The sequence below is a fragment of the Ranitomeya variabilis genome, chromosome 2 (genome assembly GCF_051348905.1).
Source record: "Ranitomeya variabilis isolate aRanVar5 chromosome 2, aRanVar5.hap1, whole genome shotgun sequence".
NCBI lineage: Eukaryota > Metazoa > Chordata > Amphibia > Anura > Dendrobatidae > Ranitomeya > Ranitomeya variabilis.
In genome coordinates this window covers 120,929,099-120,946,293 of record NC_135233.1, presented here as the reverse complement: position 1 = coordinate 120,946,293, position 17,195 = coordinate 120,929,099, and the positions used below count along the sequence as shown (strand labels likewise).

General features: G+C 43.1%; 1 protein-coding gene across 1 annotated transcript in view; it reads right to left on the bottom strand.

The window, feature by feature from the left end:
• The window catches only part of LOC143809175 (pancreatic secretory granule membrane major glycoprotein GP2-like), an 82,498-nt gene that overhangs the window by 26,972 nt on the left and 38,331 nt on the right, over positions 1-17,195 (bottom strand). The window contains exons 6-8 of the mRNA XM_077292319.1: positions 16,306-16,400; positions 13,301-13,469; positions 13,099-13,213 (exon numbers count right to left, since the gene is read on the bottom strand). Of these exons, the coding sequence (XP_077148434.1) occupies positions 13,099-13,213; positions 13,301-13,469; positions 16,306-16,400 (379 nt within the window). The remainder of the gene's footprint in view (positions 1-13,098; positions 13,214-13,300; positions 13,470-16,305; positions 16,401-17,195) is intronic.

Genomic DNA, 17,195 nt, shown 5'->3' with positions numbered 1-17,195 from the left:
CTGCTTCCTGGTCTGGCCGCGGCTTCTCCTGCATGCGGTCACGTGGGGCCGATCATTTACAGTCATGAATATGTGGCTCCACCTCCCATAGGGGCGGAGCCGACTATTCATGATTGTAAATGATCGGCCCCACGTGACCGCATACAGTAGGAGGCGCGGCCAGACCAGGAAGGAGCGAGGGAGCGGGTAAGTATTTTCTGACCAGCGGGGGGGCGCACAGGGGGTGGGGGGGCGGCGGACACCTAAATCTTTATTTTTAACACTATTCTTCATATTTTCTCTACAGCAAACGCTGCTGCAGGGAAGATATGAATACCGGCTTCAGCACCATGTGGGGGGGACAGCGCTTACTGTAGCGCTGTCTCCGGCACGCACACGGACCCCAGACGGAGAATGTCCGTGTGAGGTCCGTGTTTTACGCGGACCCATTGACTCTATTGGATCCGTGTAAAACGTGCGCTCCCACGAACACTGACATGTCTCCGTGTTTGGCACACAGAGACACGGTCCGCAAAAAATCAATGACATCTGAACAGATGCATTGATTTTTATGGGTCTACGTGTGTCAGTGTCTCCGGTACGTGAGGAAACTGTCACCTCACGTACCGGAATCACTGACGTGTGAAACCGGCCTTAGGCCACATTCACACGCTCAGTATTTGGTCAGTATTTTACCTCAGAATTTGTAAGCCAAAATCAGGAGAGGAAAAGTATAATCGAAACCTGTCACTCCTTCTGTATTATTCACCCACTCCTGGTTTTGGCGTCCAAAACTGAGGTAAAAAACTCACTAAATACTGAACATGTGAACATAGACTTCGCGTAAACTCACCTGTGGTGGGTGTTTCGAATACACAGCTTGTCAATTTCTCTTGAGTTTTATGAGCAAATTTTGCCTATAGACTTGCATTAAATGCAGAAAATCCACGAAAAAACACATCTAAAATGCATGTCACCAATAAAGTTTTGTCAAAACCAAATAGAAAGTTTAAAAAACAAAGCAGTTTTATTTAAAGCATGACATACCAAGAAGAGACAAAAACATAAAAACGCATGTCTAAGGCCTCTTTCACACTAGCCTATTTTGTAATCCGTCGCAATCCGTTGTTTGGGGCAAAAAACGGATCCTGCAAATGTGCTCGCAGGATGTGTTTTTTTGCCCATTGACTATTAGTGCCGACGGATCGCGATGTATGGCCATGTTTTGGCGGACCGTCGGCACGAAAAAACGTTCAAGTGAAAGTTTTCTTTGTCCGGCGCGTCCTTCATTTTCTACCGCATATGAGACGCTGAAACTCCGCCCCCTCCTCCCTGGACTTCAGAATGGGCAGCGGATGCGTTGAAAAACTGCATCCGCTGCCCACGTCGTGCACAAATTTCACAAAGTGCGTCGGCCCGACGCATAGCGATGGACCCATACCGACGCAAGTGTGAAAGAAGCCTAAAAAAAAGCACGTAAACACGCAATGAAAAATCGCAAATAACCTAATTTACATAATGGGTGCAGAAATTCTGCAGCATCAAAAGCTCATCATGTGAATGTAGCCTAAGACTAAGTTTACACAAGCTTACTTTTGGTCTATGTAGTGACGGATATAGACAAATGTTAGCCTCTGTGCTGGTGTACATGGTCTATTTTCTACACAGTCCTTAGGTATGCATGGAAAAAAACACTGCATGCGCTAGTCCAAGTTACGGACCAGAGTAGTGCAGGTAAATAACAGGACCCGTCTGGCACACGGGACCAGTCAAGTCTGTAATTTGTGGATGTGACTGGTCCTAAAAGTTCAGTGCTTGTCTGAACTTAACACAAAAATGCATCATAATTGCAATAAAATGCCCTGTGAAAGCCCAGGCGATGAATACAGCCAAGCGGTGCGGAGTTAGCATGGCTGAAGCTTTGCACATCTGTGCGGGCACAGTGGCCACCTGATGTAAAAACAAATCGTGCTGCAAATGGCCTTCACAGTGGGTGACGTTTCAGCAGCATTTAGCTGGCCACACTGACCATATCTCACCATCTCGGCCACAACCAGCTGAGCATAGACACATGCTTGTGGAAAAAAGCAGTCATTCGGTTTCTAAACTTGCACAGGCAAGGATGTCTTAATAAACGTGTATAGTGTAGGACTTCAGATATTATCATGGCCGAACATTCACTTACACTAAGGGAAATTACCCTACAACAACAACCTATACAATATCTCCTAAACTATTACCAAAACTATTACCAAATCTTCCTATAAAAAAACAGAGACCTCTATTTTTCAAAATACAGCAAATTTTATTAAGATACATACAACACATAAAAACATAAATAGGTTATGGGGTGGTGCATGATAAGGCATCACGTGGCAGGGCCATGTACAATTGATGGACAGTGGAAATGAATATAATAAGATTTGTTTACTGTAACTGTGCATATAGGACAGATAGGTTCGCTTTAAATTATCAGCTGGATTTTGCCTAGTCACCTACAGACACTGTCAGGTTGGCAGTGGTAAACCGAGTAAAATGATACCTGGGGTGAAGAAATCCGTCTTGTGGTTCTTGTGTAATCAGTGTTAGAAGTTCTCAGTTAATCAGATTCTCGTGGTCCGGTGCTGGACTTTAGGCAGTCTTATCTTCCTGCTCTAAGCCAGAGAACCAAGGAAAGATCTGCTCACAGGCCGCCCCGAAACACAAACATGTTCCTCATTATAGAGACAAACTGTTTGTGCTTTGGAGCAGCCTGTGGGAATGTCTTTCCCTGGTTTCTCTGGCTTAGGCCTGTTTCACACGTCAGTGGCTCCGGTACGTGTGGTGACAGTTTTCTCACGTACCGGAGACACTGACTCACGTAGACACATTAAAATCAATGTGTCGCTGCACATGTCAGCGTGTTTTCACGGACCGTGTGTCCGTTTGAAAAACACGGAGACATGTCAGTGTTCGTGGGAGCGCACGTATCACACGGACCCATTAAAGTCAATGGGTCCGTGTAAACACATACCGCACACGGATGCTGTCCGTGTGCCGTCCGTGTGCCGTGCAGGAGACAGCGCTACAGTAAGCGCTGTCCCCTGCTTTGGGTGCTGAAGCCGGAATTCATTCCATCTTCCCAGCAGCGTTTGCCGGAGAGAAGGAATGAAAAATCATTGTTTTTTTATTTTTTTTTTGTGGTTAAAAACAAGTTCCCGGCAACCGCCCGCCCGCCCGCTGGAAATAAAATACTCACCCAGCTCCCTCGATGCTTCCTCTCAGCGCCACAGCTTGTCATCCTATAGGGGGTGGAGCCGCATATTCATCACTGTAATGAGCGGTACCACGTGACCGCTCATACAGGACAAGCTGCGGCGCTGAGAGGAAGCATCGAGGGAGCTGGGTGAGTATTTTAATGCCGGCGGATGGGCCCACAGGGGGTGGGAGGGGGGAGGTGACAAGGAACTTGATTTCGAAAGACAAAAATAATAAAAAACATTGATTTTTCATTCCTTCTCTCCAGCGAACACTGCTGGAGAGAAGGGATGAATGGAGGCTTCAGCAACACACTACGGAAAGCGCTTACTGTAGCGCTGTCTCCTGCACGGTCCGTGTGGTACTCAGTCGGCACACGGCTGCCGCACGTGTGCCACACTGATGTGCCACGTGAGCTCACGGACACACGGATAATTCCGGTACTGATTTTTCCGGTACCGGAATTATCTGGACGTGTGAGACTGGCCTTAGAGCAGGAAAATAAGACTGCTTACAATCCCGCCCTGGAGCATGAACATCTCATTAACTGAAAACTACTAACACTGATTACACAAGAACCACAAGACAGATTTCTTCGCCTCGGGTATCATTTTTATCAGTGTAACACTGCCAGCCTTACAGTGTCTGTAGGTTGCTTAATAAAATCCTGCTGACAGGTTAACTTTAAGAACAATATTTTATGTTTGGAATGGAGATAACAATAAAGTGGGGAAAAAAGAAGAGAAATAAAAATGCATAGGGAGAAAATAACATGCAAGTTGGATTGTATTGCCATGTAAAGATCAAATAAAACACAGTTGTCACATCAAATAAGTTTAATACAATACACTGAAAATCACTAGAAAAAAATGTTATGTTCCTCATACAGGGAAAAAACAATCCAGGTAAAGTTGTATACTGCCACCTAGTGGTGTGTGGATAAACGTGAACTGCTGCTCAACAAGGAAACCCTTTTATTGCCTCGCTCCACTAACGCTTGTTTCCCACTGTTCACCAATTGTATATGGCCTTGCCACGTGATGCCATATCATGCACCACCCCGTAACCTTTTCATGTTTTTGTGTGTTGTATATTTGTCAATGAAATTAGCTGTATTACAGTGTATAGAAAGCCTTGACCTTGACTGGAGAAACGGTAAATTAACATCTGAGAGTTAGAAAAAACTATGGCACTCCAAATAAACACTGTTTGAAGCTATTTTAATATGTACACAATACAATTTCATATACATGTGCGGCAGAATACTGTGTGCTACTTTGGGCTGCAATGTATAGGTAGCCAGATTCCCTTTACAGAGAACCGGTCACCTGTTTTGTCACATATCAACTAAACCTATCGCCTCATTCAGCGCCTGTGCTGCTTTCCATAAATTATTATACAGTGGGGCAAAAAAGTATTTAGTCAGTCAGCAAGAGTGCAAGTTCCACCACTTAAAAAGATGAGAGGCGTCTGTAATTTATATCATAGTTAGACCTCAACTATGGGAGACAAACTGAGAAAAAAAAATCCAGAAAATCACATTGTCTGTTTTTTTTATCATTTTATTTGCATATTATGGTGGAAAATAAGTATTTGGTCAGAAACAATCAAGATTTCTGGCTCTCACAGACCTGTAACTTCTTCTTTAAGAGTCTCCTCTTTCCTCCACTCATTACCTGTAGTAATGGCACCTGTTTAAACTTGTTATCAGTATAAAAAGACACCTGTGCACACCCTCAAACAGTCTGACTCCAAACTCCACTATGGTGAAGACCAAAGAGCTGTCAAAGGACACCAGAAACAAAATTGTAGCCCTGCACCAGGCTGGGAAGACTGAATCTGCAATAGCCAACCAGCTTGGAGTGAAGAAATCAACAGTGGGAGCAATAATTAGAAAATGGAAGACATACAAGACCACTGATAATCTCCCTCGATCTGGGGCTCCACGCAAAATCCCACCCCGTGGGGTCAGAATGATCACAAGAACGGTGAGCAAAAATCCCAGAACCATGCGGGGGGACCTAGTGAATGAACTGCAGAGAGCTGGGACCAATGTAACAAGGCCTACCATAAGTAACACACTACGTCACCATGGACTCAGATCCTGCAGTGCCAGACGTGTCCCACTGCTTAAGCCAGTACATGTGTGGGCCCGTCTGAAGTTTGCTAGAGAGCATTTGGATGATCCAGAGGAGTTTTGGGAGAATGTCCTATGGTCTGATGAAACCAAACTGGAACTGTTTGGTAGAAACACAACTTGTCGTGTTTGGAGGAAAAAGAATACTGAGTTGCATCCATCAAACACCATACCTACTGTAAAGCATGGTGGTGGAAACATCATGCTTTGGGGCTGTTTCTCTGCAAAGGGGCCAGGACGACTGATCCGGGTACATGAAAGAATGAATGGGGCCATGTATCGTGAGATTTTGAGTGCAAACCTCCTTCCATCAGCAAGGGCATTGAAGATGAAACGTGGCTGGGTCTTTCAACATGACAATGATGCAAAGCAGCACCGCCAGGGCAACGAAGGAGTGGCTTCGTAAGAAGCATTTCAAGGTCCTGGAGTGGCCTAGCCAGTCTCCAGATCTCAACCCTATAGAAAACCTTTGGAGGGAGTTGAAAGTCCGTGTTGCCAAGCGAAAAGCCAAAAACATCACTGCTCTAGAGGAGATCTGCATGGAGGAATGGGCCAACATACCAACAACAGTGTGTGGCAACCTTGTAAAGACTTACAGAAAACGTTTGACCTCTGTCATTGCCAATAAAGGATATATTACAAAGTATTGAGATGAAATTTTGTTTCTGACCAAATACTTATTTTCCACCATAATATGCAAATAAAATGATAAAAAAACAGACAATGTGATTTTCTGGATTTTTTTTTTCTCAGTTTGTCTCCCATAGTTGAGGTCTACCTATGATGTAAATTACAGACGCCTCTCATCTTTTTAAGTGGTGGAACTTGCACTATTGCTGAATGACTAAATACTTTTTTGCCCCACTGTATATCCCCCTGACTCTCTCTGTATACCTTGCAAAAACCTTTTGAAGTTCTCTGGCGCTGTATGTTATTTCTGTTGTTCCGATAGGCGTCCTTTCAGTGCTTTCCATCCCTCCTCTCGGCTGCTGCTCACCGTCCTCCTGGATGCATAGATGTGGATGATGCATCCTGCGTCATCCACATTGCCAGACGAAACTTTGCACCTGCACAGAGAAATTGTGACTCGCGCATGCGCATTATGCTTTGCCTTATTGCAGGCGCATGCTCACTTATGTTTTTGGCTCTGCCTGCAGCAGAGCAAAGCATAGCGCACAGGCACAAGATTTCGCAATGTGGATGATGCAGGAGACGTCAATTAAGGCAGGAAGACGGCGAGCAACAGCCGGGAGGAGGGATGGAGAGAGTACAATGAGGAGTAAGGGGGCATATAACATTTATGGAAGGCTGCACAGGCACTGAATAAGGTGATATCTTTAGCTGATATATGACAAAATTGGTGACAGGTTCCCTTTAACCTGTTTTGTGACATTTTTTAGTGCCCAAAGTCACAAGTTATGCTAAAATTTTTCAAAATTTTGAGCCAAAATGTCCGGCGTACATGAATTCACTCTAGGTGGGGACTGAACTACATTTGTGACAAAAGGTCACAACTTTTTATAAAGTGACAATTTATGAATCGGCCACAAAAATCTGAAAGCCCCAACCCGCAATAGTGAACGTAACAAAAAAACAGTGGAACGCAAACAAAATAGACTTTAATAAAGATAAAATGTATAAGAATAATAAGGCATAAATGAAAAACACCAAGTCCCAGGTACATCATTTGCAGGTGGGAGTAGGGGGTTTGAGTCACTTTTCTTTTTTTTGTCTTGTTATATTAGTTGCCACTTTTTCATGACAAATTCTTCAAAATAGCGCATGCAGATTATGAATTATGTTCAAAGTCTAACAATTGTTTTTTTTTTCTGTCTTGAACTGTTTTTGTGACTTTTTAAAAAGTCGCACATAATAATCACCCCAAAACATCTGGAATTGCTAAAGTCCATCCACAATGTGAGAAAACCCCCCAGAGGTGAGCACATTCAAAACAGACTTAAAAAAAGGCTCAAATAGAATAATAAACTAGGTGCAAACAAAAAACAGGCGCAAAGGAAATGATGAATTGTGGTCCAAAGACAAAAAATATAAAATCAAAAAAATAGGTTAAACCGCACCCTATGTCCCTTACAGCCTTCCTAGGCCTGTGGACGCAAGTAAAGGTTTATACCGAAACGTCGCCGCAGTTGGCAGATTAAAGCTGTAAGTTTTTTCTCATCACTGACCGTTGTGGCGCTGTCCTCTTTTTTACAAAAAATATAAAATGTCACAGGTGCAATAATGAATCAAGATTTTGTGTTTAAATTTCCTTCCTTTATTTCCTTTTACTAGGTCTCTGCCTGTTACCATATCATGGAAACTTTATCATTTTCATTCCTTGGCTAAAAAACCTGACCTGTTCATGTCTAAAGGTACCTTCACACGAAGCGACGCTGCAGCGATAGCGACAACGATGTCGATCGCTGCAGCGTCGCTGTTTGGTCGCTGGAGAGCTGTCACACAGACCGCTCTCCAGCGATCAACTATGCCGAGGTCCCCTGGTAACCAGGGTAAACATCGGGTAACTAAGCGCAGGGCCGCGCTTAGTAACCCGATGTTTACCCTGGTTACCAGCGTAAAATCTAAAAAAAACAAACAGCACATACTTACATTCACGTCCCCCTGCGTCCACTTCCTGACTGACTGAGCGCCGTACAGTGAGAGCAGAGCGGTGACGTCACCGCTGTGCTGCTTTCACTTTCACTTTGCGGCGCTGAGTCAGAGGAGGAAGCAGACTGCAGGGGACGCAATGTGAGTATGTGCTGTTTGTTTTTTTTACATTTTACGCTAGTAACCAGGGTAAACATCGGGTAACTAAGCGCGGCCCTGCGCTTAGTAACCCGATGTTTACCCTGGTTACCAGTGTAAAATATCGCTGGTATCGTTGCTTTTGCTTTCAAACACAACGATACACAGCGATCGGACGACCAAATAAAGTTCTGGACTTTATTCAGCGACCAGCGACATCACAGCAGGATCCTGATCGCTGCTGCGTGTCAAACGAAACGATATCGCTAGCGAGGACGCTGCAACGTCACGGATTGCTAGCGATATCGTTATAATGTCGTTTCGTGTGAAGGTACCTTAAGTAATAAACATTGTGATCAGCCAGTTATCAGTGTCAACAACTGAGATAAAGATGGTTTATCAGCCTCTAAAGAAAAGCACGCATGTTTTCACTCATTGACAGTGTCATCACATGACTGTTCATATGTGATCTGCATAGTTACGGTCATTTACAGACTAGAATCTTTAACCTTCATATCTTTTAGCAGTGCAGTGGTTAATCTGCTCAGTTGAGAGCTCATGTAAGCTTTCCTGCCCTAAGGCTCTCAGCTGTTCACTGTTAGCCACTCCAATCTCCTATATAAACTAAGCCCTGGCAAGCACTCATTGTCAAAGATAGCTTTTGCTGCATTGCTGGAGATTGTTGGTTGGTGGTTGTTATTTGAGAAGGTGTTTGGAGGATTTATCTGTGATTGTTGCTAGGTTTTGAGTGTGTGATAATTTCCCTCCTTCACCTACTTTGGTTTTACCCCATCCTTTACTCCCCGGTGTTTACATCTGTGGTTGTGTATGTATGTTTGGTATTTTCCTTTATCCCTGTTCATATTACCTTGTTAGTCTGGTTGGTGTATTATGGTACACTACTACTCCCCTCTTCTCTGGGTGGGGGAAGGGTACAGACAAAGGGCGGATTCAGGAGCTAAGGCAAGGTACGTGGTCCAGGCGTCTTCACCATCAGAAGTAATCCGGGGAACAGGGCTAACTAGGGTGACCCTAACGTTAGGACAGGGAAGGAGCCCCTGGTCCCCGGACACCTGACAAGTATTGTGACAGGTGGAGTTGCCTGGAGCCATGGTAGCTTTGCCTTACACTGTGGCGGTTCCTCCACTGGTGCATTGCAGCTCGACGGTGATCAGCGCAGGGCGCCACACCTTCTGGGTTTGGAATTGGGGACCCACTGAGAGGTGGCTTTATACAGTCTGTTCAGAATGTTAAACTGTCAACCTTCTGTTCATTTTTGCAAATTTCTGCCTAGCAGCATTAGATCAATGTATGCATTTTGCGATGTATGCTTCATGCCTTTTTCTACAGTTACACGCTAGAATCTTTTCTTGCTTCTCTCAATGTTTTACTGAGACAAATGCAAGAGAAACTCATCAGCATGTGAGCACAACTACGGTATGTAAATCAGATATCAGCAGTCATGTCAGTAGCAGTCTAGCAGGCATACAGAACAGAATTCTGACAGTGTGGATATTGCATACCATTAGGATCGGGCAAGATGCAGTTAGGTTGCCTGCAAGATGCAGTTAGGTTGCCTGCCTGGAGAAATGAATATTTGGTCCTGAAAACACCACAAAGAGGTATTCCACTACTAGCACAATCCCTTCTTAAATTAAAATAAAAAAGCTTATACTCACCTCCCGTGCAAGTGCTGTACCCACTGTGTCAGCAATCGTTGTGATATGGTGTTGTGACATGTGACCACAGCACCCTATCAGTGCTGGTGTCACTGTCTCCGCCTTCGTACATACTGAACTTGAAGAGGAAGTCCGGGCTGCAGCTGATCTCTGACTTCCTCTTCATGTTCAGTTTGTCCAAAGGTGAAGACATACAGTGGGTACGGAAAGTATTCAGACCCCTTTAACTTTTTCACTCTTTGTTTCATTGCAGCCATTTGATAAATTCAAAAAAGTTATTTTTTTTGTCTCATTAACCCCTTCCCGACATGTGACGGAATAGTACGTCACATGTCGGGACCCCCGCTTTGATGTGCGCTCCGGCGGTGAGCGCACATCAAAGTCGCGACATGTCAGCTGTTTTTTACAGCTGACATGTGCGCGCAATAGCGGCGGGTGAAATCGCGATCACCCGCCGCTATTAACTAGTTAAATGCCGCTGTCAAACTCAGACAGCGGCATTTAACTACCGCATCCGGCCGTGCGGCCGGATATGAGCGCATCGCCGACCCCCGTCACATGATCGGAGGTCGGCGATGCTTGTGCATTGTAACCATAGAGGTCCTGGAGACCTCTATGGTTACTGATCGCCGGTGGCTGTGAGCGCCACCCTGTGGTCGGCGCTCACAGCACACCTGCATTTTAGCTACATAACAGCGATCTGATGATCGCTGTTATGTAGCAGAGCCGATCGGGCTGTGCCTGCTTCTAGCCTCCCATGGAGGCTATAGAAGCATGGTAAAAGTAAAAAAAAAAAGTAAAAAAAAATGTGAAAAAAATAAAAAAAATATAAAAGTTTAAATCACCCCCCTTTCGCCCCAATCAAAATAAATCAATTAAAAAAAAACCCAACCTACACATATTTGGTATCGCCTCGTTCAGAATCGCCCGATCTATCAATAAAAAAAAAGCATTAACCTGATCGCTAAACGGTGTAATGAAAAAAAAAATCGAAACGCCAGATTTACGTTTTTTTGGTCGCCACGACATTGCATTAAAATGCAATAACGGGCGATCAAAAGAACGTATCTGCACCAAAATGCTATCATTAAAAATGCCAGCTCAGCACGCAAAAAATAAGCCCTCACCCGACCCCAGATCACGAAAAATGGAGACGCTACGGGTATCGGAAAATGGCGCAATTTTATTTATTTATTTTTTTGCAAAGTTTGGAATTTTTTTTCACCACTTAGGTAAAAAAGAACCTAGTCATGTTAGGTGTCTATGAACTCGTACTGACCTGGAGAATCATAATGGCAGGTCAGTTTTAGCATTTAGTGAACCTAGCAAAATAGGCAAGCAAAAAACAAGTGTGGGATTGCACTTTTTTTGCAATTTCACTGCACTTGGAATTTTTTTCCCGTTTTCTAGTACACGACATGGTAAAACCAATGATGTCGTTCAAAAGTACAACTCGTCCCGCAAAAAATAAGCCCTCACATGGCCAAATTGACAGAAAAATAAAAAAGTTATGGCTCTGGGAAGGAGGGGAGCGAAAAACGAAAACGGAAAAACGGAAAAAGCTCCGGGGGTGAAGGGGTTAATGTACAGTCTGCACCCCATCTTGACTGAAAAAAAAACAGAAATGAAGTAATGTTTGCAAATTTATTAAAAAAGAAAAACTGAAATATCACATGATCATAAGTATTCAGACCCTTTGCTCAGTATTGCGTAGAAGCCCCCTTTTGAGCTAGTATAGCCATGAGTCTTCTTGAGAATGTTGCAACAAGTTTTTCACACCTGGATTTGGGGATCCTCTGCCATTCTTCCTTGCAGATCCTCTCCAGTTCCCTCAGGTTGGATGGTGAACGTTGGTGGACAGCCATTTTCAGGTCTTTCCAGAGATGCTCAATTGGGTTTAGGTCAGGGCTCTGGCTGGGCCAGTCAAGAATGGTCACAAAGTAGTACTGAAGCCACTCATTTGTTATTTTAGCTGTGTGCTTAGGGTCATTATCTTGTTGGAAGGTGAACCTTCGACCAAGTCTGAGGTCCACAGCACTCTGGAAGAGGTTTTCATCCAGGATATCTCTGTACTTGGCCGCATTCATGTTTCCTTCAATTACAACCAGTCGTCCTGTCGCTGCAGCTGTAAAAGACCCCATAGCAAAATTCTGCCACCACCATGTTTCACTGTTGGGATTATATTGGGCAGATGATGAGCAGTGCCTGGTTTTCTCCACACATACTGCTTAGAATTGTCACCAAAATGGTCATTCTTTGTCTCTTCAGACCAGAGAATCTTATTTCTCATAGTCTGGGAGTCCTTCAAGTGTTTTTTAGCAAACTCTATGCGGGCTTTCATATGTCTTGCACTGAGGAGAGGCTTCCGTTGGGCCACTCTGCCATAAAGGCCTGACTGTTGGAGGGCTGCAGTGATAGTTGACTTTGTAGAACTTTCTCCCATCTCCCTACTGCATCTCTGGAGCTCAGCCACAGTGATCTTGGGGTTCTTCTTTACCTCTCTCACCAAGACTCTTCTCCCACGGTTGCTCAGTTTGCCTGGACGGCCAGGTCTAGGAAGACTTCTGGTGGTCCCAAACTTCTTCCATTTAAGGATTATGGAGGCCACTGTGCTCTTAGGAACCTTCAGTACTGCAGAAATTCTGTTGTAACCTTGGCCAGATCTGTGCCTTGCCAGAAATTTGTCTCTGAGCTCCTTGGCCAGTTCCTTTGACCTCATGATTCTCATTTGGTCTGACATGCTCTGTGAGCTGTGAGGTCTTATATAGACAGGTGTGTGCCTTTCCAAATCAAGTCCTATCAGTTTAATTAAACACAGCTGGATTCCAATGAAGCAGTAGAACCATCTCAAGGAGGATCACAAGAAAATGGACAGAATGTGACTTAAATATGAGTGTCTGAGCAAAGGGTCCGAATACTTATGACCATGTGATATTTTTGTTTTTCTCTTTTATTAAATTTGCAAAAAATTTCTACATTTCTTTTTTTTTCAGTCAAGATGGGGTGCAGAGTGTACATTAATGTGAAAAAAATGAACTTTTTTGAATTTACAAAATGGCTGCAATGAAACAGAGGGGTCTGAATACTTTCCATACCCACTGTAGATGCCAGGGCTGATTGGGCGCCGGGCATCACATGTCATGCCACCTCATCACAGCCCCAGGACCGCGAGTGTAGACACTGCTGAAAAGGAGCCGGTGTGGGAGGTGAGTATAGACTTTATTTTTTTAATCGGGCCTGAACATTTAGTTTAAGAAGGGGTTGTCCTAGTTGTGTACAACCCCTTTAACGTAAATACAAAAACTGAAAATAAGATACCTGAATCAGCATCTTCGTCGTCTGGTAGCTTCAGTTTAATTGGCCCATAGGTCACAGTATGAGAAGCTGACAGGTCTCTCTTCTCCCTGGTGGATCTTCTGTGATTAGTACAGTTCTATACAGGGGTGGAATAGACATATTCGCATTAATTCACAGCAGATATGTTCCATGCCTCTAAATAACTAGGAATACAAATACATACCGGCTTACAGATGGATTCTGTGTTGTGACATATCTGAACGCTGCAATGTAGGAAGACATTGTTGTAGGCCAGACCCACAAACTTGAACATCTGAATCCTGAACATGGCTTCTGCACTCATTCCATTCATGATTATTGATAAGGTCTCATCCAGAAATACATGAGAACAGCTTTTATAAATACATAAAGATATAGACAAAGATTTAGTTCTGCATTGACAAAGAGCATTGTAAATCTGGCCTCCTTTCTTTATAGGTCCAGAATTCTGTGCCTTATAATTTCTTAAGATAATTTTGCAGCTGGTCCTTCCAGCAACTATGTGGTAGAGCAGAGCGAAGTGTCATTGCAAACACGTCTTTATTTTGGGCTCTTCTCTCGCAGTTTTGTCAGCACTGCCCCCTACTCCCAAACCGATACTGTGGTGAAAAGAGATCTGGAATTGTTTATAAAGACGTTCAGCTCTGCTGTACTCCCCTCCCCCTCAATGACTGCAATGAGAGGAGATCTGGTAGTGTTTATAATGTTCTGATCTATGCTACACGGTAGCTGCAAAGATCAATGCTGAGAGCAAGGTATGCTTTTTTTCCCATGCCCCAGAGACAGGGCTTAACAGAGGACGTACACAGCCCTCCGCAAAGCCCCTGAACGCAAATGTGAACTTAGCCTAAGGCCAGTCTCACACGTCCAGATATTTCCGATACCGGAAGAAACGGTCCTGGAGCTATCCGTGTCCGTTTGTCCGTGTGTGCACGTAGGCCATCTGTGTGTCTGTGTTTCTCGTCCGTGTGCTGGCCGTGTGTCCATGTCTGTGTTTTGAAACAATTTGTTTCAATTTTAACCCTATGACTTTAAAAACACACATGGACAGCACACGGACGGCATCCTTGAGCGGTACGTGTTTACACGCACCCATTGACTTTAATGGGTCCGTGTGATCCGTGCGCTCCCACGAACACTGACATGTCTCCATGTTTTGTACACGGACACACGGTCCGTGAAAACACGCTGACATGTGCAGAGACACATTCATTTTAATGTGTCTACGTGTGTCAGTGTCTCCGGTACGTGAGGAAACTGTCACCACACATACCGGAGCCACTGAAACCGGCCTAAGCCAGTGCTCACTGCAGGTAAGCCAGTGCTGTCATTCAAGAGGGAGGTCAGCCATGCACAATTAGCAGTCAGAACGGTGCATTGACACTTCTAGACACGTCAAGGGTGCATCGAGCACCCTAATTACCACATTTGATTAAAATTCAGATTCTTCAGAATAGAGGCAGTAATTATAACATTAAGACCATGTTACAATGTGCAAAATCGTTGCATTTTCTTCAACTGTGGTTTTGCGTATTTTGATGCAGACGCCAGTAGTAAAAACAATCTGCTTTGATTATTGTGTTTTGGTTGCATTTTTATGCGTTTTCCCCCTTTTTTGACTATTTTTTTAGTACAAAAATTTTGGGATTCTGCACTGAAAACATAACTGCATTGTTTGCATGTGTTTTTTTTTTTTCAGGTTCCCCCTAAAAACTTACGGGGAAAAATTGAACCAAAAATGCATAATAGGTAGCAAATACACAATAGGTATGATTGGCTGCAAGGCTCACATGATATAACAACGTCACATGAACACCATGAGACCCGCCCCCCGGCAGCACTGGAAAGTTACCGGCAGCAGAGATGAATACAGACTATTTTTATTTTAGTAGGGGGGCAAAACCAATTAAGAAGCGGTTATCCAAGTTGACAAACCTTTTAAGCTTTTAGCATTGCTTGACATAGCATAACGTCTATTTGGGTTCAACTTATATGTATATTCAGACTTTTTTTTTTTTATCTACCTGGAAAAAACTGGAAATGTCCCACATTTGCTCTTGAAGTGCAAAATTGCATAAAAACACACTTAACATGGGGCATGGGCTCATTGAAAAAGGGGCATAGTATACCATAAAGGTGAGTGGCCTAATATTCAAAAAGCAGTGCCAAAATTGCAGTGAAAACTTCTGTTACAAAGTAAGCCAACTGATAGACAGACGTATCAAACAGCACGAACCAAGGCATATTTGGAAATTATCTATTGTTAGGGACCAATTCCTTGAGACTAGCGTTTTTCAGGCCAATCTTATCCCAGGATGCGTTTGAGTAAGATGTGCCAAATCGTTATATTTGGTGCATTTTTCAGCTGGTGTGTGTAGTTAGTAATGAACTCCTGTACATTTCCATCATAGTTTATGCCAATTCTGTGTCGCAATTTATGAAGAATTTTTCAGACGAAGATCTGCTGAGATCCATGCATTTTTCAAAAAATGGGCAGAGGTGGTGTAGAAACACTAACAGTTTTCTTTTTTGTCTAGTGATTTTCGTTGCTGTCTTTTTTTTTTGCTGCACATTCTTCAAAATAATGCGCACAGTTTAGAAATTTTACACAAAGTTAAAAATGGTCTTTATTTTTGTCTTTAACCTTTTTTGGTGACTATTTAGTGCTAAAATTTTTAGGTTTCCCAAAATGGTGCAAAAATCAAACACAACTGTCTGGCGTACATTAAATCACCATAAGAGTGGACTGGAGAAAATTTACGTCAAATTTTCAAAAAGTCGCAAATGATGAAGCAGTCAAAGTCAAATGCAAACCCTAAACTCTGGCCGAATTGGCAAGCTAAACTAAAAAAAAATAGCAGGCAAACAAATAAAAAATGGACTTAAAAAAAGATAAAATGGAAAGATAAATATGACACAAAGAAAAAAAGTGCAAAACACTAAAACTAGACAAAAAGCAAGTATAAATGCAACAATGAATTAGGCACCAGAAGAAGAAACATATTTGCACAACTTCAAGTTGAGCAAAAAATTTGCAAAATTTCAAACAGTTTTAATCCAGATTTCTAGAGCTGTAGGGTTTGTTTTTTTTTGTTTTTTTAAGAATTTGCCTCTAAATTTGCATTGACTAATAAGTGAAATGTATTGATAAATATGCCCCAATATTCTGTCCAGTTGTCTTAAGCTCACCTGTCTTGGATAAATGTGTATTGCACAGGATGAGAAGGTTCATTTGTCGGCGTGGCCCAACATTTCTCCAATCTTATTATTAGATGTCCTGGAATCTATAAAAGAAGAATGTAAAGAAAAAACTCTTTTTTCAGCAGGGGGCAGCAGATACGTATAATAAAGAATAGCGATGAGCGAATATACTGGTTGCTCGGGCTTTCCCAAGCACGCTTGGGTGGTCGCCTAGTATTTGTAAGGCTATGTGCACACGTAGAATGGACCTCTGCGGATTTTTCTGCAGCGGATTTTAGAAATCCGCAGGTAAAAGGCACTGCGTTTTACCTGCGGATTTACCGCGGATTTTGTGCGGATTTCCCTGCGGTTTTACACCTGCGGATTCCTATTGTGGAGCAGGTGTAAACCGCTGCGGAATCCGCACAAAGAATTGACATGCTGCGGAAAATAAACCGCTGCGTTTCCGCGCATTTTATTTTTTCCGGAGCTTCCCAATGCATTAAATAGCGCGAAAAATCCGCAAAATTAATGAACATTCTGCTTTTTTTTAACACAATGTGTTTTTTTTTTGCGGGAAAAAAAAATCATCTTGTGCACAAAAATTGCGGAATGCATTCTAAATGATAGGATGCATATGTATGCGTTTTTTATGTGTTTTTATAGCGAAAAAATGTGAAAAAAACGCAAAAAATCTTGAACGTGTGCACATAGCCTGGGTAGATTCAAGTGATCTTCATATCTGGATTCATATTTGTAACAGTAGCTGCTTGTTACATATGCGGATTTTCATGCACATTTGCAGCAGAATTACTGATGCTGAAATATGCCTCAATTCTGCGGCACAATGGGTGCAATGCAATACTTTGTTGCGCTAATGCAGGGAATAAAGCACTAGC